Source organism: Gopherus flavomarginatus, chromosome 18 (assembly GCF_025201925.1).
Source record: "Gopherus flavomarginatus isolate rGopFla2 chromosome 18, rGopFla2.mat.asm, whole genome shotgun sequence".
NCBI classification, from domain to species: Eukaryota; Metazoa; Chordata; order Testudines; family Testudinidae; genus Gopherus; species Gopherus flavomarginatus.
The window spans coordinates 20,895,540-20,922,059 of NC_066634.1; the positions used below are offsets into that span (position 1 = coordinate 20,895,540).

Consider the following 26,520-nt stretch of genomic DNA (forward strand, 5'->3'; position numbering starts at 1 on the left):
AAAACTTAGTTTTGTGGGAACATTTTCAAAATAATTTTTAAAAGGGAGATTTCATTTTTTTTAGATTTTTTCGGTAAAAAATTTTAATCAGCTTTTCTGTTTTCAAAAAAATTTCAAAATGGACATGTTTTGGTGTTCTTGCACGCTTCCCTTTTTCCATTTTGCTGCTTAAAAAATAAGAAAACAGGAGACACCTCCTGGAATTTGGGGACTTCATCCCCAAAACATGGAAAGTTTAAAAAAAAAAAACCCCACAAAATTTTCAGTTTTTTAAAAGAAGGCCAACTTCCAAATAAATTCAACCAGCTCTAATCACGGTGTTTTGTTACACAGGAGCTGATTGTTCCTGGCATAGGCACTGACTTATTTTTCTGCAGGAAAATATTCCACCCCTGCTCTGCCTCAAGGCCCCACCCCCACTCCGCCCCCTCCCCTGAGGCCTTACGCTTGCTCCACCGCTTGTTGCCCTGCCTGCTCCACGTCCTCCCCTGAGGCCCCTGCCACTCTCCCACAAGCACTTCCCTCAGCCACCAAACAGCTGATTGGCAGCAGCATGGAACAGCTGTAGCTGGTGAGTGCTGAGCACCCGCTATTTTTTTCTGTGGGTGCTGGAGCTCCAGAGCACTCACGGAGTCAGGACCTATGGTTCCTGGTATGGGAATATTTCCCAGGGCAGAAATCCTCCTTCCCCCTTAATCTATTTGCTTCTCCTTCTTGTCTGTCTAATTATGCTCCCTCCACCTGCTTCTGTTGCTTAGAGGGGACTAAGTGGGAAAATCAAGGGCTTTTTCTTACCACAGAGAAAAGCTCCATGTGCCCAACACATGAGATAATAGACTGCCACCTTAGGTCCCCCTTCAGGAAGCTACTTAATTTTTTCTGTCAAAATAATTCAGCCAGTTCCAGAGTTTTTTGATCTCCAGTTTGTTTTATTTGGTGCAACAAAATAAAGGGGAAACAAATCAGTCCAGAAAGTGAGAGTCTCTGGAATGGAAAAGCAGCAGCTGAGAAGGGCAAATGGAAGCTGAACAGGTGTTATTCAGTGCAGTGTTGCTGGTGCAAGTGTGTGGGGATCAGGAGAGGAGCTTCAACAGGAATAACCCTGTGAGGACTGGGAGGGGGAGAAGCCCAGATGGTCCTGGAGTCGTGCCAGCCGCAAAAAGGGCTGGACCCCTAGTTTGGCTGGCTGCACCGGAGGCTGGTCCCTTAGCTGTGTCACTTGTACGGGGGGCTGGTCCCTTAATCAGGCTGGTTACACTAGGGGCTGGTCCTTTAGCTGTGCCACTTGCACTGGGAGCTGGTTCCTTAGTCGGTTCAGACCTGCCAGGGGCTGGCCTGCATGTGGCTCTGTGTATCTGTACTTTGTCTCCGAAGATGCTTGAATCTCCTTTCGATTGGGTGCAGGCGGATTCAGTGGCGCAACCCTTCAAGGTGGCCTTGAAAGAAAATGAACCTGCCCCAGGAAAAAGCAGCAGCTGGTCAGTGTCAAGGGAGTTTTGTCTCCTTCTGTCGCCATTACCCATAAATCCACAGCTCCTGCCCTTCTAAACCACAACAGCCTCAGCCTTCTCCTCTGCTCTGTTCCCTGAAGTTCCATCTAGGCCTCTCCTTTGCTCCATTCCCCAGATCTGCATGTAAGCACTCCATGGTCTTTACTTCTTCGTCTGCTCTGCTTCTCCCTTCTCATCTAGGCCCCAACAGCCTCCCGCTCTGCAGCTCTGATGCAGGCTCACTGTGTGTCCTTGGACAAATCACTGGGACCCCAGATCTAAAACCCGCTGACGACACCCATTCACTTCAGTAGGCTTTGTATTAGTCCCACTCTTCATTGAGCAATGAAACAATTCATGGCCGGTGGCAGGGAGTGGGATCTCTAAGAAGAGAGGCCTTGTGTTAATTAAGGGACTGGGCTGGGACTCAGAATATCTTGATTCAATTCGTGGCTCTGCCACAGACTCCCTGATTGGCCTTGAGCACATCACTTAGGCGCCGATTTTTCAGAGGAGTGTAACATAGAGGGCGGTTGAATTTTAATGGGATCTGAGTCCCTAACTCCCCAAACTCCTTTGAAGATCTCAGCCTTAAATCTCTCCGGGCCTCAGTTTCCTCATCTGTACAATGGAGATAATAATCGTTCCTTTGCTATTTAGATGGTAAAATCTGTGCAATGGTGAATAGCTGCATCTGTGCAGTGCCTGGCACAATGGGGGACCCTTCCAATCTCAGTCAGGGTCTGTGCAGCGCCTAGCGTAACAGGGCCCCAATAGCAAGAGATCTAGTCCAAGGGAAAACAGACACAGAGGCTTGCCTGAGGTCACACAATAGGCCACTTGCTGTCTGACATTAGAACCCAGGTGTCTGGAGTCCAATTCCAATCCCTTATCTACCAGACCATAGGTGTCGTCTGAGAGGAAATAAAAAGAAAGCAAATAGCATACCAGAATAAATAAATTCCAATTACCCATTGTTATGCTTCCGGTTACTGCGATGCAATGGGTCTCAGATCCAGTGCAAGCTAAGGTCTTTTCGATGCATGGAGTAAACACAGAAGAGCAGGCAGGGCAAAGTCGACCATTTGGGATTGTGTTTGCTGGGGGCACTGTAAAGAAGCAGAGCAAATGCAGTCAATTTGGGGGATATTCCAGAATAGGCTTCAGGACAGAGAGAGCAGGTTAGGGTTGAACGGCTCAGCCCCACATATCCCATACAGGAGCTCAGGAGACGCTGGAGGTAGCAAGGTTTGTGGCATCAGTTTGCAGCACAGACCAGTTGAACCATGCCCCATGTGGAATCAGCTGCAGTTTTTGGCAGTCTAGAGCCACATTCACTTAATTCCACCTCTTCCCCCAGGAACCCAGTGCTATTCAATGGAGCACCTTCTGCAGGCAGTAGGACTGTTCTCAGGGGCTCATTCCAGAAAAAAGGGGTGCAGGTGGGCAGAGGGGGAGGAAAGGGAATGAAGACGAAGAATTAGTGCGGGAGTGGTAGTAGGTGGGGAGATAGAGAGAGGGATACGTACTTGTAATGGAGGCTGTACTGCAGGCATCCCCCACACAACAGGTGGTGTTCCTCCTTATTGCCATTCCCTCCCCAAACCTCGTAACAACAGGGCTGGCTCTGCACTCACTGGATGCCATGCAGGACTTGGTTACCTGCTGTATATCCAATCCCTCTGTACAGAAGGAGAAGAGCAATGTTTACTCACCAACTCTGCCACCCTGCTTGTTGACTCCCTCAAAGAATTCTAGTAGATTGGTGAGGCATGATCTCCCTTTACAAAAACCATGTTGACTCTTTTGTTCTTTACTATAGTTTCAACCAGTTTGCCCAGTACTGAAGTCAGGTTTACTGGCCTGTAATTGCCAGGGGCTCCTCTGGAGCCCTTTTTAAAAATTGGCGTCATATTAGCTGTTCTCCAGTCATTTGGTACAGAAACTGATTTAAATGACAGATAACAGTTAGTAGTCCTGCAATTTCACATTTGACTTTCTTCAGAACTTGGGTGAATCCCATCTAGTCCTGGAAACTTATTACTGTTTAGTTTATCAATACGTTCCAAAACCTCCTTTAATGACACTTCAATCTGGGACAGTTCCTCAGATTTGTCACCTAAAAAGAATGGCTCAGGTTTGTGAATCTCCCTCACAACTTCTGTGAGCTTGTGGCTCTCCCCTACCAGCCAGCAACACACATCTCTGCACTGCTGCACAGCTCATCCCTGACCATAGCACCCTTGGTGGTTGCTCAGGTGGTCTACCCCTGCTCAAACCCACTGGTCCTATTCCCCAAGATGGGAATAGAATCCAGGAAGCCTGATTCCCAGTCTACCTCCTGCTCAAACCCACTAGACCCCATTCTTCACCCAGAACTGGGAATAGAACTGAGTCTGCTCTAGTCACTGGACCATGCTGGTGTGAGATCTGGCTCATCTACCTATTTGGCTTTCAAACACAGTGATGGCACAGGAATCTTCTTCAGAACTGCAGGTCTCCATGCCGCCCCTGCAAGTCCTGCCGAACACAGAGCAAACCTCACACTGCAGACAGGCACCTAGAAAAGAAGAAAGAAAATTATTCATGTAGATTTGTCCCTTTCTTATCCCTCATCTTCCCCTGAGTTCTTCGGGAAAGCATCTGGTGCAACCTGCTTTCCAGTGCTGAAGTTTCTCTATTTCACTTCACACACACACCAGCTCTGACCCAGGTCTCAGCTGGATACATATTCCTCATTTTTAAAATTTCCTGCAGGAAAATCAGCATTTCCCAACGGGGGATTTTCAAAAGTGGATTTTTCCCACAACATTTCTTGGCGAGGGATAAAATACCAATTTTCCAGCCATTTCTAAAAAGGAACTATTCAGAACATGTCTTGGAGGACTTCAAGTATCAATATTTCCTCTTATTTCTAGAATATTTCAATGTGTTGTCATGCCAACTAGGGACTTCACAAGGAATCTGTTCTTTTCCCTTCGACATGTCCAGTTGGCCCATTTTTCCCGATACTGGCTTTTTGGTGACATTTATAAACAAATTTATACAAAGGACCAAGTTGGACTTTTGCTATTTTATACAAACTAGATTGCAAGTTCCTGCAGAGAAACAGCCCTGACTCACCCAGACCTAGGAGAGCAAAGAGAATGCAGAGAAAGAAAGGAGCCTTCATGGTGATAGGAAGAGCGTGAATTGGAGCTGGGGTCTCTGATGCAACAAATTCTCCGTCCAGAGGATTTATACAAGCAGGGGCTGAAGAGAAGTCTCAAGAGGAATTCCACCTGCAAAATGCAATACATTGGATGGTGTGATGTAAGTGTCATTAATAGGGTCCTATGAAATTCACAGTCCATTCTGGTCAGTTTCATGATCATAGTATTTTAAAAATGGTAAATTTCATTATTTCATCTATTTAAATCTGAAATTTCACGGTGATGTAATTGTAGGGATCCTGACCGAAAAAGGAGTTGTGGGGTGGTCACAAGGTTATTGTAGGGGGGGGTTGTGGTACTGCTACCCTTATTTCTGCACTGTTGCTGGCAGCCCCACTGTCTTCAGAGCTGGGCAGCTGGAGAGCGGTGGCTGCTGGCTGGGAGCCCAGTTCTGAAAGCAAAGCCATTGCTAGCATCAGTGCAGAAGTAAGGAGGGTATGGTATGGTATTGCCACCCTTAATTTTGCAGTGCTGCTGGTGGGGTGCTGCTTTCAGAGCTGGGTGACACCCCTGCATCTCCGTTTTGGATCAGGACCCCCAATTTGGGCAACGCTGGTCTCCCCCATGAAATCTGTATAATATAGGGTAAAAGCACACAAAAGACTAGATTTCACAGGGGGAGACCAGTTGTCATGGTCCATGACGCGTTTTTCATGACCATGAATTTGGTAGAGCCCTAGTCATTAAACATCAGGTTGAAGGTGCCCAGGAACTATTAGCATTTCCTGTGGCAGGGAACTGCACAGGTTAATGACAGGTTGTGTAAAGCACCCGAAGGTTTTTTTCATCTGCCACCTTTACCCTTGTTGCCTTTTAATTTCATATGGTGCCTGTTGGAGAAGAGAGTGTGAATGCTCATTCTCAGCTCTTGCCCCCTTTCCCTGATCTCAGGCCCGTGTACCTGTGCTATGCGCCAAATATGTGTAAGGGGGTATGGGTGTGCTGGGGCTATATTATCTATAATTACTACACTCCCAGTCTTTCTGAACCTCTGCATAGCCCTTTGCTGAAGCACAGGCCAGAGTTCTGTCTTTTGTGAAAACATTTATACAGAGTTCAACTTTAGGGTTGTATGTAAAACCCTGATAAATGGGTGTTAATAGCTCCCAGTCAACTACAAAGAGTACCACACAGTTTCTTAGATCAGGTTTACACTACAGACCTATATCAGTGTAACTGTGTCACTCAGGGGTGTGGGGTGACGTAGTTATACTGACTTAACCCCCTGTGTGGACAGCACTTTGTCAGTGGGAGAGCTTCTGCTGTCGACATAGCTACTGCCTATAGGCATCGACTCAAGCAGCCACCCGCTGATCAGCTGTTCACACTTGCACCAGCAACACTGCACTGAATAACACCTGTTCAGCTTGCATTTGCCCTTATCGGGGTATGGGCTACACTTGAAATTTCAAAGCGCTGCCACGGCCGTGCTTTGAAGTGAGAGTGTGGTTGGAGCGCCAGCGCTGGGAGAGAGCTCTCCCAGCGCTGCACATAAACCACATCCCTTTCGGGTGTAGCTTGCAGTGCTGGGAGCTGTGCTCCCAGCGCTGCGGCATTGATTACACTGAGGCTTTACAGCGCTGTATCTTGCAGCTCTCAGGAGGGTGTTTTTTCACACCCCTGAGCGCAAAAGTTGCAGCGCTGTAAAGTGCCAGTGTAGCCAAGGCCTCAGCTGTTCAGCAGGCCACACCAATCAGCTCCTCCTCCTTCCCCTCAGCACCTCCTGCCTGCCCCTGATCAGCAGTTCGGCGGTGGATGGGAGGTGGGGGGGAGTGAGGAGAGGAAAGAGGCAGAGCGAGGGCAGGGCATGCTCAGGGGAGGGGGCAGAGTGGAGGTGGGAAGAGGCAGGGTGGGGTGGGGTGGGGCGGGACCTTGGGGAGGGGGTGGAGTGGGAGTCAGGGTTGGGCCTCGGAGTGGAGTGGGGGTGGAGCACCCCAGGGAAAGCTGAAGGTTGGCACCTGGGGGTACTACCTCAGAGAGGTGGATTAATGGTGCAGTAGCATCTCCACTAAAGTGTTACCATACTGTAGCACTGTATATGGAGACAAGCCCTCAGTAAAACAAAGATTTAATGCTCAAGAAAGTATTGTAAATAGCATTTGGAACACTATCAATAACTTCAACAAAAACTGTTAGGCGGTAAATGTACTGGTATTCCTTACAGAGACAAGATGGGTGAAGTAATATCTTTTACTGAACAGACCTGACAAGCTTTCGAGTCACACAGAGCTCTTCCTCGGGTCAGAGGTTTCTAGTGTCCTGGGACTAACACAGCTATACACCTGCGCTGCATACAATTTGTGTAGCTAATACAGACTTCCTTCCCACTTTGTTCCTCTCATATACATTCAAATACAAGGTTTCAGTATAACATTTCCTATACTTTAGTACATACATCAAAACACATTCCCCGCTGATGATGATTTCTCAGTCTGTAGTCATAAAATAGGGTGACCAGACAGCAAATGTGAAAAATCGGGACGGGGGGGGGGGGCAATAGGAGCCTATATAAGAAAAAGACCCAAAAATCAGGACTGTCCCTATAAGATCGGGACATCTGGTCACCCTATCATAACATGCAAGCATGTGTCACCTGAATTCTTCAGAGTTGGAGGAGAATGGAAGCTTCTGAGTCTTTTCAAACGTCTGAGAACTCTGTCAGCAAACAAACTGTCTGGAGTAATCTGCATAGCTAGCAGCATTCCAGCATTCGGGCTAGTAGCTGACTGGTCCTCTCAGGCCAGGTCCACAGTACAGCGTTAAATCGATTTAAACAGCGTTAAATCGATTTAACGCTGTACCCGTCCACACTACAAGGCACTTAAAATCGATTTTAAGGGGTCTTAAAATCGATTTCTGTACTCCAGCTAAACGAAAGGAGTAACCCTAAAATCGATATTACTAAATCGATTTAGGGTTAGTGTGGACGCAAATCGAAGTTATTGGTCCCATTCTTTTACTGAGCTACCCAGAGTGCACCGCTCCGGAAATCGATGGTAGCCTGGGACCATGGACGCACACCACTGAAGTAATGTGCCCTAGTGTGGACACGTAAAATCGATTTTATAAAATCTGTTTTATAAAATCGATTTTATTAATTTCAATTTTACTCTGTAGTGTGGACGTGGCCTCAGCTGCAGGTTATACAGAAGTCTATAGCCTGTACCCAAAGTGGTCTAGGCATTGGGAGCAGCATATAAAATATCCATTCCTTGGATTTCTATAAGGCTCTCATCCCACAGGGCAATATCTTTCCCCTATAAACCCAGCTATGTCAGGCAGGGCCATCCTCAGGATTTATAGGGCCCTATGCAATATTATTAAATTGGTGTCCCTATTCCTGACGGCAGCCCAGGCTTGCATGTGTATTTTAGATAAGTGGGGTCTTTTGAAGGATTTATTTAAAAATTATAGGTCTGAAGATCCAAGCCTTTAACTCTAAAGAGAAATACTCAGATTGTGCAGCTAAAAATCTATGCAAGGATTTTTTTTAGAGATGTGATTTTTATAATCTTCAGCAACACACCAATGAAATATTTTTAAAGCAAATTTTAAACTAAGGTCCTGTAGACTAACATGTTCTGAAGAGTAAGCACAACTGTTTTTGTCAATACATTGAAAAACTGACAGGAGATACCTGGGGGTTGGTTGTGCTAATAGGTCTCGCAGGCGGGAAGGCTTTTTCACTTTCAAGTACTAGATCCCTTCCGGAGGAAGACTCACCAGGGTGCAGCAGCCAGCTGTGGTGGGAGCCTGCAGGAAGGGTCAGGACAGGGATAGGAAGAAGTGGGAGAGTGAACACTAGGACCAAGGGGTGCCCCAAATTTTCAGGTGCCCTGCGCAGCGTATGCTGCATATGCCTAAGGATGGCTCTGATGTCAGGCAAGAATGTACAAACCCCCACCTCATTAAGTGCTGCCTCATTTTCTTTAACTGAGACAGAATCCCCAACTAAAGCATTAGCTAATAGTTAAATGTTAATTCTGTCAGCTGTACAATCTCTAGGGGCAACAAGTTCTTCCTCTAAAGCAGGGGTTCTCAACTTTTTTCTCTCTGTGGCCCCCCGAACATGCTATTAAAACTCCATGGCCCACCTGTGTCACAATAACTGGTTTTCTGCATATAAAAGCCAGGGCTGGCATTAGGGGGTAGCCATCAGGGCAATTGCCTGGAGTCTCATGCCACAAGAACCCCCACAAAGCTACATTGCTCAGGCTTTGGCTTCAGCCTCGGTTGTCAGGGCTCAGGGCCCAGGTTTCAACCCCATGTGGCAGGGCTTCAGCTTTCTATCCTGGGCCCTTGTAAGTCTAATGCTGGCCCTGCTTGGTGGCTCCCCTGAAAGCTGCTCATGGCCCCCCAGGGGGCCTTGGACCCCTAATTAAGAACCACTGCTCTAAAGGTCTATAAGACACACTGTGGTGGACCAACCATCCTAATGGAGGTCTTTCATAGTAAAGTAAAGCTGGAATAGCACTCACCTATAGCCAAAGCAATACCAGTATTGGGACCCAGTCCTCACAGCAGACACATCTCCTGGTCCTGACTTGGTCAGCCACAGAGTCTACAAAGCTGTCTTTTATTTATAACTTTCTTCCCCCTGCGCTCTGATTGGCTCCACTCTATAAGGGTGATTGGGAGTGACCTGCTCGGTGAGTTGCACACAATGAAAACTTCCTATACAGCTACTGAGCCTCTTTAGTAACCACCCCACCCTATTTCTCTATGGTCCTGTGCCCTTCTGGCCAAGTTATCCTGCCTTGCACTAGTATGCATGAGCACCCGACACAGGGTGTGTCTACAATGCAGCTAGGAGCATGCTTCCCAGCATGGGTAGAGAGATGTGCTAGCTCTATTTGAGCTAGCGTGTCCACAGTCATCCATCTCAAATCCACATTCCCTCTATTCTACTTCTCTTACTTTTTTTGAGCCAAAGTCAAATGCTGCAGTACAGTAAAGCCTGTGGGTTACACACACTCATTCTCAGCAGTCTCTGGTCTCGGTACTGTGCCGTGGACTGACCGTGCTCTTGGCTCTCCCATAATCCCAATGCAGAAACCAATTTTCCAGCTTACCCAACTCTGCATTTAAATTTTAGCACACGTTAAAAATCAAAAGTAGATCATTTGGGGTGGGCCTGTGTTTCAGGGATCCCTTGATCAAGTGACCCAAATTTACATCAAAAGCTCCACTCTGGGCTCTCAACTGGCATAGCAACTATCAAGTCAATCTGCATCAGCATGGGGATTTCAGATTTCATTTTAAGGAGGCTGTGTTTTGGGAACCCTTTAACCAAATTACTCCAAATTTGTACTCCAATGTCTACGCTGGACCCTCAACTAGCATAGCAATTTTCCAGCCAATCCAACTGTATACGTGCATTTTAGAGCACTGTAAAAATTCAAAGGATGTTGTTTTAGGGAAGCTCTATCTCAGGAACCCACAGTCCAAAATACCTCAAATTCACTCCACTAATTTGTTGCAGTTTCGCATACGTGACCCACAAAGTGTTAGCTGGGCCATAGGTTGAGAATCACAGTGCCCTCCACCTAATCTCGCCCCCAAACTCCTATATTCTGGACCCTGCACCCAGAGACCCCTCCACAGAGTGGGACCAGGAGCGGAGACCTAGGTATGGGGCAAGGGGCAGGGAGGAGAACCCGACTCTGGACCCCACAGGGACCCTGACTCCTGCCTTGTGGGGCTGGGAGGCAGCCAGGACCCCAACCCAGGACCCAGTTAAGATCCCAGACCCTACCAGGATCCTGGACCCCAAGCCACTGTGCAGGGTTGTGCAGCAGCCAGAGCCAAGACCCCACCGGGACCTCAGAGCCCAGAGACCGCCGCACGGCAGCCTGGAGACGACCACGCGGCAGCCCAGAGCCTGGAGACCATCACATGGCAGCCTGGATCCCAGAAACCACTGCGCAGTAGGGCAGTCCAGAGCTAGCAGCCTTCAGCACACAGCTGAGCTGGGCTGCAGTTGTGTTCTAATTGGGCTGCATGCAGCCTGTGGGCCGCAGGTTGAGAACTGTTATACCCATTTTTAGGACAAATGGCTAATATATGTAGATTTCTGAACACTTTGAAAAAATCTAATTTTAATAAACAGCCTGATGAAATTTTAACTATGGTAGGGCTGCTGCAATCCCAAAAGTAATAATATTTAATGAGTGGCAACTCTTGGTTTAAAGGGGAATTTTTTCATGAAAAATTTGAAACCATTTGCATTCCATTTCTTATTTTTAATTTCATTTTCACAAAAAAAAAATCCTGGAAATGGTTGGGTTTGACATTTTTTGTTTTTCATTTCCCCTCCCACTTTTCAACCCTCTATTTCACTGTGAAATGGGGGGAAATGGAAAGACGACAAAGCAAGGAACAACAAGCAAACATAAAAGGCCCAAACAGACAGTGACTTTTTTTTTATTTTCCGCTTTTGCCCAGAAAATTGAAGAGTTGGAAACAATTTTTTTCCAACAAAATTTCCCATTTTAAAAAAGTCCATTTTTCATGTAATCATTAGCTGATTTTAGTTGAAAGATCCATTGTCAAACAGCTGACAATCTGTAGAAGAGAATCCCAGAATATAATAGTGCTGGGGCAACTGACCCTGTCAGGATCATAAGGGAAAGCAATACTGACTAACCCTAGGGTTGTGTTCCCAGCTCTGAGCAGGGAGTTGAGTCAAAGGTTGAGAGAAGGGGAGCTTGAGATCCAGGATTCCTGTTTTTTTCCCCTCTAAAGTCTGGAAGGGGAGTGGTGTCTCAGTGGTTAGAGCAGGGGGCACTGCGAGTCAAGATTCCTAGGTTTTGTTCTCAGTTCTGGTGGCAGGGAGGGGTCAATTGAAATAGAGAAGTGGGGCTGGCAGTCAGGACCCCTGGGTTCCATTCCCTTGCTCAGGCTTAGCCCTAATTAGTTCCTTATATTTTCTTAGGATAGTGAGAAGGGGGTCAGGATATATGGGGATAGACAAAGTGACAGCCAGGCCCCACTCTAGTAATTTAAAGAGACCGGTTTATAGGCTGAAATGTATTTAATCCCACTTGAATAATCCTGATTGGTGCAGGGCTGTGTTAATGGCAATGCAGGTTACACCCCAGGAGAATAAGGCACAGACTGCTAGGGAATCACTTACCCAACGCTCCTAAGTCTCCAGTCACTGCAGGGATGGAAAAGAATATTTGTCTGATGGGGATGAAACATGTCAGTTTCTTAGTTACAGGGTGCGCTCTCTCTCTCCCTTTATATCAGGATTGGGTGCTGACTGGTTGCATAACAGGCCCTTTCCACCTTCTATATATGTTTTATTTTCCCCCACTTTGGCAGTTTCTGTTCCCCTGCCTTGCCCTTCAATGACTGCTGCCAAAGTTTCACAACTAAAGAGGAAGTTGAAAAATCCCCTTTTCACATAGACTCTTAGACTCATAGGTCAGAAGGGACCAATATGATCATCTAGTCTGACCTCCTGCACAAGATATATTTATATATTGTGACAAAGTTCCTCCTCTACCTTGATGGGTCCTGCACTTATTGGCAGATTTGTTCACCTCAGTGATCTTCCCCACAGTTTGAATCAACTCCTCCTGTGTCTGATCAGGAGTTGGGAGGTTTGGGGGAACCCAGGCCTGCCCTCTACTCCAGGTTCGAGCCCAGGGTCCTGTGGATTGCAGCTGTCTATAGTGCCTCTTGTAACAGCTGCATGTCAGCTATAACTCCCTGGGCTACTTCCCCATGGCCTCCTCCAAACACCTCTTTATCCTCACCACAGGACCTTCCTCCTGGTGTCTGATAACTCTTGTACTCCGTAGTCGTCCAGCAGCACCCCCTCTCATTCTCAGCTCCTTGTGCATCTTGTTCCCAGCTCCTCACATGCACTTACTTCCTCTCCTCTGGCTCCTCCCCACCTGACAGGAGTGAGCTCCTTTTTAAACCCAGGTGCCCTGATTAGCCTGCCTTGATTGGCTGCAGGTGTTCTAATCAGCCTGTCTGCCTTAATTGGTTCTAGCAGGTTCCTGATTACTCTAGTGCAGCCCCTGCTCTGGTCACTCAGGGAACAGAAAACTACTCAGCCAGTGACCAATATATTTGCCCTCTACCAGACTCCTGTACCCCACTGGCCTGGGTCTGTCACATATCCCTCCCCCCTGCTCAACACCAAGGGGTTGGGCAGCTTGGGATGCCAAACAGTGGACACGTGACAAGCCATTGGCATTACCGTGACGGCTCCCTGCTCCGTGTTGCACACGGAACTGGAAAGGTTGGAGGGATAAGAACCACCTGGTCACCCTTGCGTTCTTCTCCTTGTTCCGCTGCATCCATTAAAGAGGGGCATGGTCGGTCACGAGGACAAATCTGCGCCCGAGCAAGTAGTGCAATGCTTCTATTGCCCATTTTACGGTGAAGCACTCTCTCTCCACCACTGCATATTTTTGTTCCCTCGGAAGGAGTTTCCTACTGAGGTAGAGAATTGGGTGTTCCTCCTCCTCGACCATCTGTGATAGAACGGCCCCCAACCCTACTTCCGATGCATCTGTCTGCAGGATAAATTCCTTGGTGAAATCAGGGGCTATCAGTACAGGGTTACTGCAGAGCGCAGTCCGTAGGTCTGTGAATGCTTCCTCTGCTGCATCAGACCATCTCACCAGATCAGGTCCACGGGCTTTCACTAGGCCTGTCAGGGGGCTTGCTCTTGTGGCAAAGTGGGGGATAAATCGTCAGTAATACCCCACTACACCTAGGAATGCTAGGACTTGTTTCTTGCAATGTGGTCGGGGCCAATTTCGGATGGCCTCCAACTTGTTCACTTGGGGTTTTACCAGACCTTTTCCCACAATGTAGCCAAGATATTTGGCCTCTGTAAACCCTACAGCGCACTTGGCAGGTTTTGCTGTAAGGCCAGCTCTCCTGAAGGTATCAAGTACTGCCTCCACCTTCTCTAGGTGGGTTTCCCAGTCTGGGGTATGAATGACCACATCGTCCAAGTAGGCAGCAGCATAACTTATGCGGGCGTAATAGCTTGTCCATGAGGCGCTGGAAAGTAGCTGGGGCCCCATGTAGTCCAAAAGGGAGGACAGTATATTGAAAAAGACCCTCTGGTGTAGAGAACGCAGTCTTTTCCTTTGCGTCTTCCGCAAGGGGAATCTGCCAGTACCCCTTTGTCAAGTCTAGGGTAGTCAAGTACTGGGCATTCCCCAGATGGTCCACTAGCTCATCTATGCGAGGTATGGTGTACGCGTCGAACTGGGATACTTTGTTTAGTCACCGGAAGTTGTTGCAAAACCTTGTGGTGCCATCAGGTTTGGGCACCGGCATGACTGGGCTGGATCACTGACTGTGGGATTCTTCGATGATCCCCAGCTCCAGCATTTTTTTTACTTCTGCTTTTATTTCCTCTCTTTTGGCTGCTGGCACCCAATAGGGCCTCATTGTTATTCTGGCCCCAGGGTTCGTGACGATGTGGTGATATGTCTCGGTTGTTCCACCTGGTTTTGTCAAGAACACATCTTGTTTCTGGAAGATCATCTCAGACACCTCATTCTTCTGGTCTGGTGTTAAATCGGGAGACACTCTCACCTGTTTGGAAGGCTTGTTTTCCTGGGTTAGGTCTTTTCAGATAGTTATGCATGCCTCTTGTGCATGCCAGGGTTTCAGAAAATTGATATGATAAATCTGTTCTTGTTTTCGGCGTCCTGGCTGCCGCACCTTGTAGGTTACTTCCCCCACGGATTCAACCACCTCATAGGGCCCCTGCCATTGGGCCAGAAGCTTGCTTTCTGCCGTGGGTACCAACACCATCACCCGATCCCCTGGTTGGAACTGTCGGACTTTTGTCTGGCGATTGTAATAGGTTCTCTGGGCCTCCTGTGCCTTTTCCAAATGTTCCCGTACAATAGGGGTGACACAGGCTATCTGGTCTCGCATCTGTATTACATGTTCTATTATATTTCTCCCCTCATTGGGTTCCTCTTCCCAAATCTCTTTGGCGATATCTAGTATGCCATGGGGGTGACGTCCGTATAATAACTAGAATGGGGAAAACCCAGCTGAGGCCTGAAGTACCTCCTGGGTAGCAAACATAAGGTAGGGCAGTAGGGTGTCCCAATCCTTCCCATCCCGACTTACCACCTTCCTTATCACAGCCTTGAGGGTTCGATAAAACCTTTCTACCAACCCATCAGTCTGCGGATGGTAAACTGAAGTTCTCAGGGTATGTATATGGAGCAGCGTACAGAGGTCCTTCATTAGCTTTGACATAAATGGGGTTCCTTGGTCTGTTAATATCTCCTTTGGTAGCCCCACTCGGGCAAAGATACCCACCAGCTCTTTGGCTATCATTTTAGAGGCTGTGTTCCGCCGGGGGACAGCTTCTGGGTAGCGAGTAGCATAGTCCAAAACAACAAGTATATATTGGTGGCTCCAAGCCGTCTTCTCCAGGAGTCCCACTAGGTCCATGGCTATTCGCTCAAAGGAGACCTCTATGATGGGAAGGGGTACTAAAAGTGTCCTCAAGTGGGGACGGGGACTGTGCAGCTGACACTCCAGGCAGGACGCACAGTACCTCCACACTTCTTCATGTACTCCGGGCCAGAAGAATCGTCGTAGGACTCATGCCAGGGTCTTCTCTACCCCCAAGTGCCCCCCAAAAAGATGACTATGCGTAAGACTTAATACAGCGTTCTGGTGTTTTTGAGGTACTAAGATCTGCTGTACCTTCTGCCCCTGTACTGATGCAACTCGGTATAAGGGATTCTTCTTCATTATGAAGTAGGGTCCTCGTCCCTGTGTTCTCCCTTCCATGGGGACCCCATCTATTTCAGTCACCTCCTTTCTAATGTTGTTGTACCTTGGGACTTCAGCCTGGTCCCGTCCAAAATTTCCTCTTCCGGGGCTAATCTGCCCAAGATCTAGGGGCCCAGTCTCTATTGCCTCTACTGGTTCAGAAGCATTAGGGTGGAGGTCAGACTCATGTGCTTCTCCCTCCTGGGTGGCCTCCTTTTCAGCTGCTCGGGTCCGCCTACCTATGAGAGTGACCCTCTGGCTTTGGGCCAGTATTCGGGTTCCCAAGGCCTTAGCTGCCCTCCTTTCCCTTTTCGACTTTCTACCCTGTCTGGGAATGGAAAATAAATCTGGGGATATTTCAGAGAAAACTGGGGGTTGACAGTCTACTGTGGATGCCTCACTAACTTCAGGGTTCCCCTCTTTCTCCAATCCTCCTACTAGCAGTAAGTCTCCAAACCCTGGGAAGTCCAAACCTGCTGGAAAGGTATAACAAGTGGGGTTCCGCAGGGGTCTGTTTTGGAACCAGCTCTGTTCAATATCTTCATCAACGACTTAGATGTTGGTATAGAAAGTACGCTTATTAAGTTTGCAGACGATACCAAACTGGGAGGGATTGCAACTGCTTTGGAGGACAGGGTCAAAATTCAAAATGATCTGGACAAATTGGAGAAATGGTCTGAGGTAAACCGGATGAAGTTCAATAAAGACAAATGCAAAGTGCTCCACTTAGGAAGGAACAATCAGTTTCACACATACAGAATGGGAAGAGACTGTCTAGGAAGGAGTATGACAGAAAGAGATCTAGGGGTCATAGTGGACCACAAGCTAAATATGAGTCAACAGTGTGATACTGTTGCAAAAAAAGCAAACTTGATTCTGGGATGCATTAACAGGTGTGTTGTAAACAAGACACGAGAAGTCATTCTTCCGCTTTACTCTGCGCTGGTTAGGCCTCAACTGGAGTATTGTGTCCAGTTCTGGGCACCGCATTTCAAGAAAGATGTGGAGAAATTGGAGAGGATCCAGAGAAGAGCAACAAGAATGATTAAAGGTCTTGAGAACATGACCTATGAAGGAAGGCTGAAGAAATTGGGTTTGTTTAGTTTGGAAAAGAGAAGAGTGAGAGGGGACATGATAGCAGTTTTCAGGTATCTAAAAGGGTGTCATCAGGAGGAGGGAGAAAACTTGTTCACCTTAGCCTCCAATGATAGAACAAGAAGCAATGGGCTTAAACTGCAGCAAGGGAGATTTAGGTTGGACATTAGGAAAAAGTTCCTAACTGTTAGGGTGGTTAAACACTGGAATAAATTGCCTAGGGAAGTTGTGGAATCTCCATCTCTGGAGATATTTAAGAGTAGGTTAGATAAATGTCTATCAGGGATGGTCTAGACAGTATTTGGTCCTGCCATGAGGGCAGGGGACTGGATTCGATGACCTGTTGAGGTCCCTTCCAGTCCTAGAGTCTATGAATCTATGAATAAGTCCCTTCCTATGAGCACCGGGTATGAGAGTTTAGGGACTACACCTGCTGCTACCTCAGTAGTGTTCCCCTGAATCTCAATTTTTACTGGGATGGTGGGGTAATAACCAACTGTCCCATGGACGCATGTTATCCCTGTACGCTTAGCCCGCAGCAGCTGACTACACTTCATGAGCTTCCCTGAGACAAGCGTGATAGCACTCCCCAAATCAACCAGTGCTGTGGTCTCTACCCCATTTAGCTTTACTGGTCTGGTGTACATATGTGGGGTTAGTGAGACCCCCACAAGGTGGATTAGGGAGCATGGGTCTGCCCAGTTCCCCAGGTTACGCTGCATAGGCTCCTCAGCATTGGGACACTGTGCAGCTATATGTCCCCACTCCCCACAGGCATAACATCTGTATGGGGCCTTAGGCATTCCCCGGTCTCTTGGTTTGGGCAGTCTAACATCATGACCCTCTTCTCCCGCCGTGCTCCGACTCTTTGAGGCTTCTGGTGGGCCTTCAGCCCCTCTCTTTTTCCACTTGGGCTCTCCTGGTGGCCCCGTCACTTGAGCTCTAGGGCTTAGTGCTGCTAGTTTAACCCGGGGTGCCTCTTCCTTAACTGATCGGGTCAGCTCCCTTGCTGTCCTTCACCTCTCTACCAGTGCAGCAACCTCATCGTAGGTGGAGGGTTCGTTCTGGCTTACCCAGGCATGAAGGTCTGGCGGTGGTCCCCTCATGTATTGGTCGATGACCAGATCCTCTAGTAGCTCTTCTGGATTCTGGGACTCCGTTCACAACCACTTTCGTGCGAGGTGGATGAGGTCATACAATTGGGACCGCGGGGTTTTATTTTCCTGGTACCTCCACTCGTGATATCGCTGGACCCGCACTGCAGTCGTTACCCCAGATCTGGCCAGGATCTCTGCTTTCAGCTGGGGGTAGTCTGCTGCAGCCTCTTCAGGTTGATCATAGTAAGCCTTCTGGGCCTCGCCACACAGGAATGGGGCAAGGATGCCAGACCACTGATTTAGAGGCCAGGCCTCCCGTAGGGCTGTCCTCTCAAAGGCCAGAAGGTATGCCTCTACATCATCCTCCTGTGTCATTTTCTGCAGCCAATGGCTGGCCCGTATGATCTGCGTACTATCATGGCCACGGTTCACCTCTGTAAGGGTCTTTACCTGGTTTACCAGTTCTCGCAACATAGCTCGGTCTTGAGAAGCCTGGCCCATCAGCAGGCAATTAGTCTCTTGCTGCAGCCACACTGCCTCCTGTTGAGCAGCTGCCTGGACATATGGGTAGCCTCCGTAGTCCTCCAGCAGCACACCCTCTCATTTTCAGCTCCTTGTGCCTCTTGCTTCCAGCTCCTCACACGCACTTCCTCTCTTCTAGCTCCTCCCGCCCTGACTGGAGTGAGCTCCTTTTTAAACCCTGTGACAAACTGGGAATGTTCTTAATGTTTGCTCTGAATACTGTGTTGGCGCCTCAGTGTCCCCTATGCAGTTCTTAATATCTAGGTGGTGCAATAAGGGTGTGTGATTGCTGCAGAGGAAGGGGCCAGTGCACCTAAATGTCTGGCACTCTGTCTCCTAGCAACTGATGGCCTGGGCCCCTCCTCTGCAAAGGTGCCAGCTGAAGGTGTTGGAGACAAAGAGATCGGGTGACCTCCTGGCCCGGGAAAGGAGCTGAGCAGAGGAGAAGGGGCTGGAGGGGGTGGTTAGTCTGGAGCTGGCTGGGGACGAGGAGTGAGGGCAGATGTGGAGGTCTGGCTCACTGCCCCCCAGAATGGACCTGGCTGAGGGGTCCGGTTCACTGTATCTACAAGCTCTGTTTTAGACCCTGTTCCTGTCATTGAATAAACCTCTGTTTTACTGGCTGGCTGAGAGTCACGTCTGACTGCAAAGTGGGGGTGCAGGACCCTGTGGCTTCCCCAGGACCCCACTGGGGCGGGCTCACTGTGGGAAGTGCACGGAGGAGCAGAGGATGCTGAATGCTCCAAGGAGAGACCCAGGAGGTGAAGACGTGTGAGTTTCTTGCCCTGAACAAGTCTGCTCCAAGGGAGAGGAGGCTCCCCAAAGTCCTGACTGGCTTGGTGGGGAGCAGTTCCAGAGCAACGCCCGGTGACTCCGTGACAAACCCAGGTGACCTGATTAGCTTGCCTTGATTGACTGCAGGTGTTCTAATCAGCCTGTCTGCCTTAATTGGTTCTAGCAGGTTCCTGATTACTCTAGTGCAGCCCCTGCTCTGGTCACTCAGGGAACAGAAAACTACTTAGCCAATGACCAGTATATTTGCCCTCTATCAGACTCCTGTACCACACTGGCCTGGGTCTGTCACAATATCCTAGGACTAACAACACTGCAAACAACAACGGATTTCATAAATGTCTATCCCACCTCTCAGTCTTTGAGAGGCAGTGCAACATGTTGGTTTAAGCACCTAAAGGCTTGATACATCCCAACAAGTGCAGAAGGGAATGTCTCAGAGATTCACATATCCTGCCATTGACATGAGCAATAGCTCTTGTTCCAGGCTGTTCATAATCAGCACATGGACTCCATAGCCAAGTTGGTCTAATGGTCAGGGCCTGCTACTCCAGTCTTACTTTTAGTTCCATGTGTTCAGGACCTGCTGAACAGGGTTCACTTATTCGGCCTCCTCATTGGTGATCTCCTAGGCAGGGCTACGCGTAGGGAAATCTGAAGTAGGTGGGGGTCCCTGGGCCCTTCTGCTCCACCAGGTCCCAGTCCGGGACCCTAAAAGTGTGACAGCTTGGGCTGGGCTATACTCGGCCCAACTTCTGCTCACCTTCCCCTGGGCTACTTCTTCCCTGATGCCTCAGTTTGGGACATGGCTGCTGTTTAATAAGAGTCCTTTACTTCAAACCCAGAGACTTGGGACTGATGCAGGCAACCCTCTGGTGCTCCCACATATGGTTCTCCCTACCACTGGGGGGTAATGGCTCAAAGGAAGAGAAGGGAAAGACTCACAGCCTGGCCTTCTGTCATAAACATACAGCTTAGGGTAGCATAAAATCCCTCCTTTACCTGTAAAGGGTTAAGAAGCTCAAGTAACCTGTCTGGCGCCTGACCAGAAGGATACTTTCAAATCTTCAGGGAAAGGTTTTTGTTTTGTGTTCTTTTGTTGTTCTCCCCAGGTCAGCAAGGAACCAGGGCAGGGAAAATACACCTCCCAAAGCCATATCTGAACTAAAGGCCTCTAAGATTACAAATTGTTAGTAATAGCAAGGAAATGCATTAGATTGTCTTTTGTTTTAGCTTGTGAATTTTCCCTGTACTAAGAGGGAGGTTTAGCCCTCTTTTTGTAACTTTAACGTTTTGCCTAGAGGGAAAATCCTCTGTGTTTTGAATCTTTTTGTTATCCTGTAAAGTTATCTTCTATCCTGATTTTACAGAGGTGATTTTTTGTATCTTATTTTAAATAAACTTCTTTTAAGAACCTGATTGTTTTTCGGTGTCCTAAAGACCCAGGGGGGTTGATCTGTGCTCACTTTGTAATCAATTGGTTAGGATATTATTCGCAAGCCTCCCCTGGAATGAGGGTGTAGAGGTTTGGGGGGATATTTTTGGGGAGGTAGGGCTCCAAATGGCCCTCCCTGAATCTTTGTCTAACTCACTTGGTGGTGGCAGCAGTATTCATCCAAGGACAAGGAAGGATTTGTGCCTTGGGGAAGTTTTTAATCTAAACTGGAGAAATAAGCTTAGGAGGTCTTTCATGCAGATCCCCACATCTGTACCCCAGAGTTCAGAGTGTGGAAGGAACCCTGACACCTCCTCAGTAAGAGCTTCTTCGCCATCTGTCCCAGGGCAGTGCTTCTTTTCTCCCCTGCCTGGGCTGCTGGAGCTCTCCTTCTGCTTCTCTTTTCCCCAGGAGCATGGTTGGCTGAAGGCTGGAGCTTGCCTGGCCCAGTACTACTCAAGCCTTTTCCCTGCCTCGGCCTTAGTGAGGGGTTTGTAAACCTCACCATGTGCCCTCTCCACCACGACTGTCACTTGTAGGATTGCCTTGTGCAATCGAGTCCTTGCAGTCTCTTGAGAAGAAGTCTGCATTTTTATAGACCTTACCTGCTCGATGTAGTACTTCAAAGAAATATGGCTGGAGCGCTAAATACCAGCTCATTATTAATGGGTTATGGTCCTGTGATGTTGCACCCCATGATGCTTTATAGAAATATGCTTATGAATGTAAATATGACATAACTGGAATATGTTTTACACTACATATGCCATATAACATATCTCTACAAAGGCTATGATCTACTGAATATATTCATCCTATTTGTATGCATGTATCATTTTTGTATTCGAAATTATGAATATTGGCTGTGTACTTGTTTGATTTTAAGTAGCCTCTGTGAAGCATTTGGTCAGCTTCTTGAGAAAAGACTATTTTCAGTAAGTGCCCAATCAAGAAACACTTAATCTGACAATAGTCTTTCATAGACGCCAATCCACATCTGAGGTTTCCTGGGAACGTTCCTGTAAAGAACTAAGTCATGCATGGACATGTGACTTGTCCAGATGACTTCAAAACTCCATCTTGTAGAGGGGATTCTATATAGGAGGAGGCAGGGAGGGGTTTCCACCCACAAAAGATAAACTATATAAATTCCTGGGAGACCCCTCCATTTTGTCTTGTGATTAAGAAAATGGTGATCTATTATTATCCATATCAACCAAGGGTAGGATAAGAAGAATCAGCTACATGTGCAGCAAGGGAGACTACCTCTAAGCCCATTTTCCCTAGCAATTTGGGACTTCAGAACCCTGCCTGGTTGTGCCAGACATGCTAGCCTGCTATAAACACAGACCTAGATTTGAACCTAAAGAACTGTCCAGTGAAATGTGATCCCTGGTCCAATTCCACCTTTGCAGGGATCCCCCATCAAGAGAAGACTTGCTCTATTAGGACTTCGGTGGTGGCTTTTGCAGTATTGGCTTTAAGTATTGGTCCAATTTGAAAAAGGATCTACAACCACTAACAGGTATTGTTTACTTCTTTGAGTCCTTGGCAAAGGACCTACAAAGTCAATCTGCAAAGCCATTCAAGGACCTTCACATACATGAGATTTTAATGGCACATTTCTTGTGGATGGAGTTGGATTGGCTTGAGCACATGCCAGACAGTTATCACAATATTGTTGCACATCCATCCTAAGAAGTGGCCACCATTCCACAGATGCAGGACAATGGAGAGTTTTGTCCACTCCCTTGTGTCCTCCTATAGGAGTGTCATGAACCATGTACATCATGTTCCTCCGTAAGTGAGCTGGAACTACCCATACAGGGAAAGGACCTCCTGTACATAGGAGAACTCCATCCACTACCTGCAAATGATGCTCATATCTTCTGTACAAAGGATCTACTGTTAGCAACCCTTCTCCTTCTAATTGGAACGCTCTTGGATTACTCTCACTATGTCTCTATCCGATTTTCCATCTCTTTTAAATCCAGTATGGCAGCCTGTACAACTTTAGTTGTGGCAATAGGGCATCTGGGACTAGGAGTAGTAACAGAATATTCCTGATCTTTTTCTTCCCTGAATTCCCTTGATCAGGCTCCTTCTTGGGCTAATTTATCAGCCTTCCCATTTTCTGTAGCGTAGGGTTCTAATTTCTAGTGAGCTTTTATTTTTTTTACTTTAATCGGCCACCCTAAAACAGTGATTGTTACTGCTAACCAAAGGATGTATTTCACCAGCGATGCATACCTAATAGGTGAGCCATCAGAAGATGTGAACCCATTTGTCTCCCAACATGGTAGAAACTCTGTGAGAGAATTGCATACCCATGTGGAGTCTAAAAACAGACAGATACTTTGGTATGTTGTGGTGATGGAGAATTGCATGCAATACTCCAGCACACAAGCCACCGCTGCTAATTCAGCATATTGAGCCAAATGTGGAATGCATGAATATGCCTTTTTCCAAGGGCTCTCCTTTCTCCTTGGTAGGAACTGCATCGATTCCAAACCTGGTATAAGATTTGCCTTGATGGTAATAACTAGAACCGTCAACAAAGAAATTATCTCTCTTAACGGAATCTGTCTTCTGGATCAATGGTCGGAAAAGCTTTCTATTTTCCTCCCTCCTTAGATCCAATTGATCAAGATCAGGGCACACATGTGGCTCCCTTTGGTACAGTAGGGCAGTTGGTAACAAAGATGGTGTCCTAACAGGTTTCACTGCAATATCTTTTCCTTGCAGCAGCAATGCCCTGTGGGCTAGGCGAACATTCTTGCCCATCTTTTACCCTATTGGACAGTAAGAACTGGAGTATGTGATTAGTGTAATATGATTGGGCTGAGGACAATTAGAAAAGAAAAGTGTTGTATGGCCCAACTGGTGGCCAATAGGTTCTTTTCACAATTGTCATACTTAAGTTCAATTGATGACATTAAATGTGATGCATAGGCCACATGTCTGATTTTTCCAAGTCTCTCTTGTGAAGCCACAGCTGCTAATTTATTAATGCTCACTGCTACCACCAGATGATAGGGTATCTCAGGATTTGGAGTGATCAGCACTAGAGCCTTGACAATGGCCTGTTTCAGCTGGGATACTGCTTCTGTGTGTTGCTCAGTCCATTTCCATTGGACACTCTTCTTTAACAGTTGGTACAAGGGACCTGCAATGGAAGCAAAATTGGAAATGAAATCCCTGTGGTATTCAGTTAAACCCAAAAAGGATCTTAAAGCTGTTGGGTCCTGCGGTAAAGGCAATGTTTCGATTGCATCCACTTTCTGTTGCGCTGAGGCTCTACCCCATTTTGTCAGGATGAGGCCCAAGAAAGAGACACAGTTGGCCATTAGCTGTGCCTTGGCCGGATTGCATTTTAGCCCTGCTTCCTTTAGGATTTGCAGGAGCTCGTCAAGCCTTTCCAGATGCTCCTTCTTGGTCTGTGTTGCTAAACAAAGGTCATCTACATATTGAAACAGAACAGTTGGTTTAGAAAATTGCGACAGTACCTGCCTCATTTCTGCATGGAATAAAGCTGGAGAATTTTTATACTCCTGGGGTAAACATGTCCAGGAATATTGGACCCCTGGAAACTAAATGCAAAATGCTACTGTGAAATGCAGGCCAATGGTAATGTCCAAAAGCTGTTACTGATGTCAAGGACAGTAAACCACGCAGCCTCTGGATCAAAGGACTTGATTAGATTCAGTATCTTAGCCACTGTAGGGGCATACATGGGTGTGACCTGATTCATGTGTCTGTAATCAATTGTGAGATACCAAGAACCATCTAGTTTCTTCACAGGCCAAATAGGGGAATTGGCAATGAAAGTACATCTATGTAGTAGCTAAGATCAAAGTATAGTGTCTGTTCTTATCAGCTTACTCCCTGTGTCAGTAAAGACTTGATAGTCTCTCCTATGTATGAGTTTGCCTGGTCTGGGTAAGGATATTGTCTTTGGGCTGCCAGACTCCACAATCATGCTTGTGTATAGCAAAGGCATCTGCATGCTTGTGAAGTAAAGCCTGTAACTCAGGTTGATCTGCACGATTAGCCACTATTTTGTTCAAATCATACCCCTCAGGTTCAGAGTCCTTCACTGGAGACACCATGCCACACTCAGGTATGATCGCTGGTGAGTCATCCTTGCCTGTTCTACAGTAAGACATAACAATTGGTTAACCAAATCAAGAACACATGCCTGTTTGTATAGGAAATCAGTTCCCAAGAGGCAGTTCCTTGGGTCTGCTAATTTCATCAGTGCAAAGGTATGAACCTTTAAGTGACCTATCTGTACTTCATTGGGTTTAGAAAGTGTAGTAACAATCTGATTGCTTGCAAAAGTTGAAAGTGTTTTTGTGCGCCCTGATGACAGAGAAGAGGATCTAGGATCCTCGACATGGATAATGCTAATTGCTGCCCCAGTATTTATAATAAAATTCCTGTGGTGGCCGTCTTCTACTGCAGATACTGTGGGTCTCCTGCTTGCATCCCTGCCTAAAGGGGCTATGATTATCCATGGGGTCAGTTGGCGTCATGCCGAGTAATTTGTAGAGTATGCAGACAAATAATCTACTGGGTTTCCTTCTATCTCTTCAGAGGCAGCCAACTCTGGAGAAGGAGAGGCTGGGAAATGAGTCAACGGAGGCCACCAGAATTTAGGAACACCTCTGCCTAACCCTGGGGGTCCCTCAATCCTCACAGTGGAATTAGCTTCTGATTCCTGAAGTATTGCAACAGGGCCCTCTCAATGACCTCTTTTAGAGCCTCCCTGAGAATATGCCTTGGCCAATAAGACTAATGCCTTACTGAAAGAAGTACTATCATTTATATGCATGTTAACCTTTTCCTGCAAATGGGCGAGAGAGTTATTGACCAACAAACTAACATATGGTGGCTCCTCTGTTTCCGCTTTCATGTGACTGTGCCATGCTGCACTTAACCACAGGTGAAATTGATGTGTGAACTCATTAAGTCTCTGCTTTAGGTTAGACAGGATAGCCACTCCAGCTTGCCCCAGATACTGATTATGTTCCAGTTGGGCTACTGTGTCTTAAAAGATCTCTCTCCTACCCTAAACGCAGGTGGCAAAGTACTCCATAATGCTCGATTCACTGTGAGTTGTAAGATTTTAATCCAAACTTCCCTTGGTAAGCCAAACACTTTTGCTGTTTTTTGTACACATTGTGCATGCATTGCAACCGAAAAATCATCCATCATCTCTACTTGCTTAGCTACCGGATCTAGGGTCTTAATATCTGTAACAACTGCTGCAGGGCAATCAGAATTAGAATCTGAGGATCTTCTCTCCAGATTGGGATCTGAGCTTCTATCTGAGTTTGAATCTATAATTTCTGTGTTTTGACTTCTCCTACCCAAATCCACATTTTCCTCATCAGAGCTATCAGAACTTTCTCCTGGAAATAATCCTGGATGAGCAGGGTAACTTTTCATAAAACCTCTACGTCTTACACTCAAGGCATCTCCACCCTGACACAGGACATCTCTCAGTCCATTCAGATCTGGTGTAGTAGGGTATTCTACTGGTACAGCAGGCAATACCAGCATATACTAAGGGGGTGTAGAGTGTCCACGAAATTCTAGGGACCTAGTCAATGTTGAAGATCACCCAAATGTCAGTAAGTGTCCACCCAAAGGGGCTGGGTCTCCTGATCTATATGGTGCCAATGTAACATTGGGAGGAGGAGCAGGAATTGCATCCCTTGGTTGTTGTACCTCTCTCTGTTGTAACCTAGAAATTACTACATCACAGGCACTAGCTACTTGTGTCACTTGTGACACTGCATCTTCTAGTCCCTGAACAATCACAGTCTCTAAAGGCACTCCCTCTTTATTATCAGGGGCAGACACTAACAGAGGAGAGAATATCTCCTCCCCCTTTGCTCTGCTCATCTCATCCTTTACATCACTAGTTGTCTCCTCTATGATGACACAACTCCACCTCTTGTGATGCCACTCTGGGACTTCCTTTTTCTATCTGCAGACTGCAGGGCCACCCAGAGGATTCAGGGGACCTGGGGTCTTCAGCGGCTGGGGGCCTCTGCTGCCAAATTGCCGCCAAAGACTCGGCACTGCGGCAG

The 26,520-nt window shown here is 47.2% G+C and overlaps 1 protein-coding gene across 1 annotated transcript; it reads right to left on the bottom strand.

Annotated features, from left to right (window-relative positions):
• Positions 1–1,073: 1,073 nt before the first annotated feature.
• Positions 1,074–11,886, bottom strand: LOC127037125 (phospholipase A2 inhibitor and Ly6/PLAUR domain-containing protein-like). Its single transcript, XM_050928623.1, has 6 exons — positions 11,838–11,886; positions 4,614–4,771; positions 3,934–4,050; positions 3,020–3,172; positions 2,462–2,599; positions 1,074–1,453 (listed from the first exon to the last, which is right to left on the bottom strand). The coding sequence occupies exons 2-6, from the start codon at positions 4,660–4,662 to the stop codon at positions 1,074–1,076; spliced, it is 837 nt and encodes a 278-aa protein (XP_050784580.1). The 5' UTR covers positions 4,663–4,771; positions 11,838–11,886.
• Positions 11,887–26,520: the final 14,634 nt, after the last annotated feature.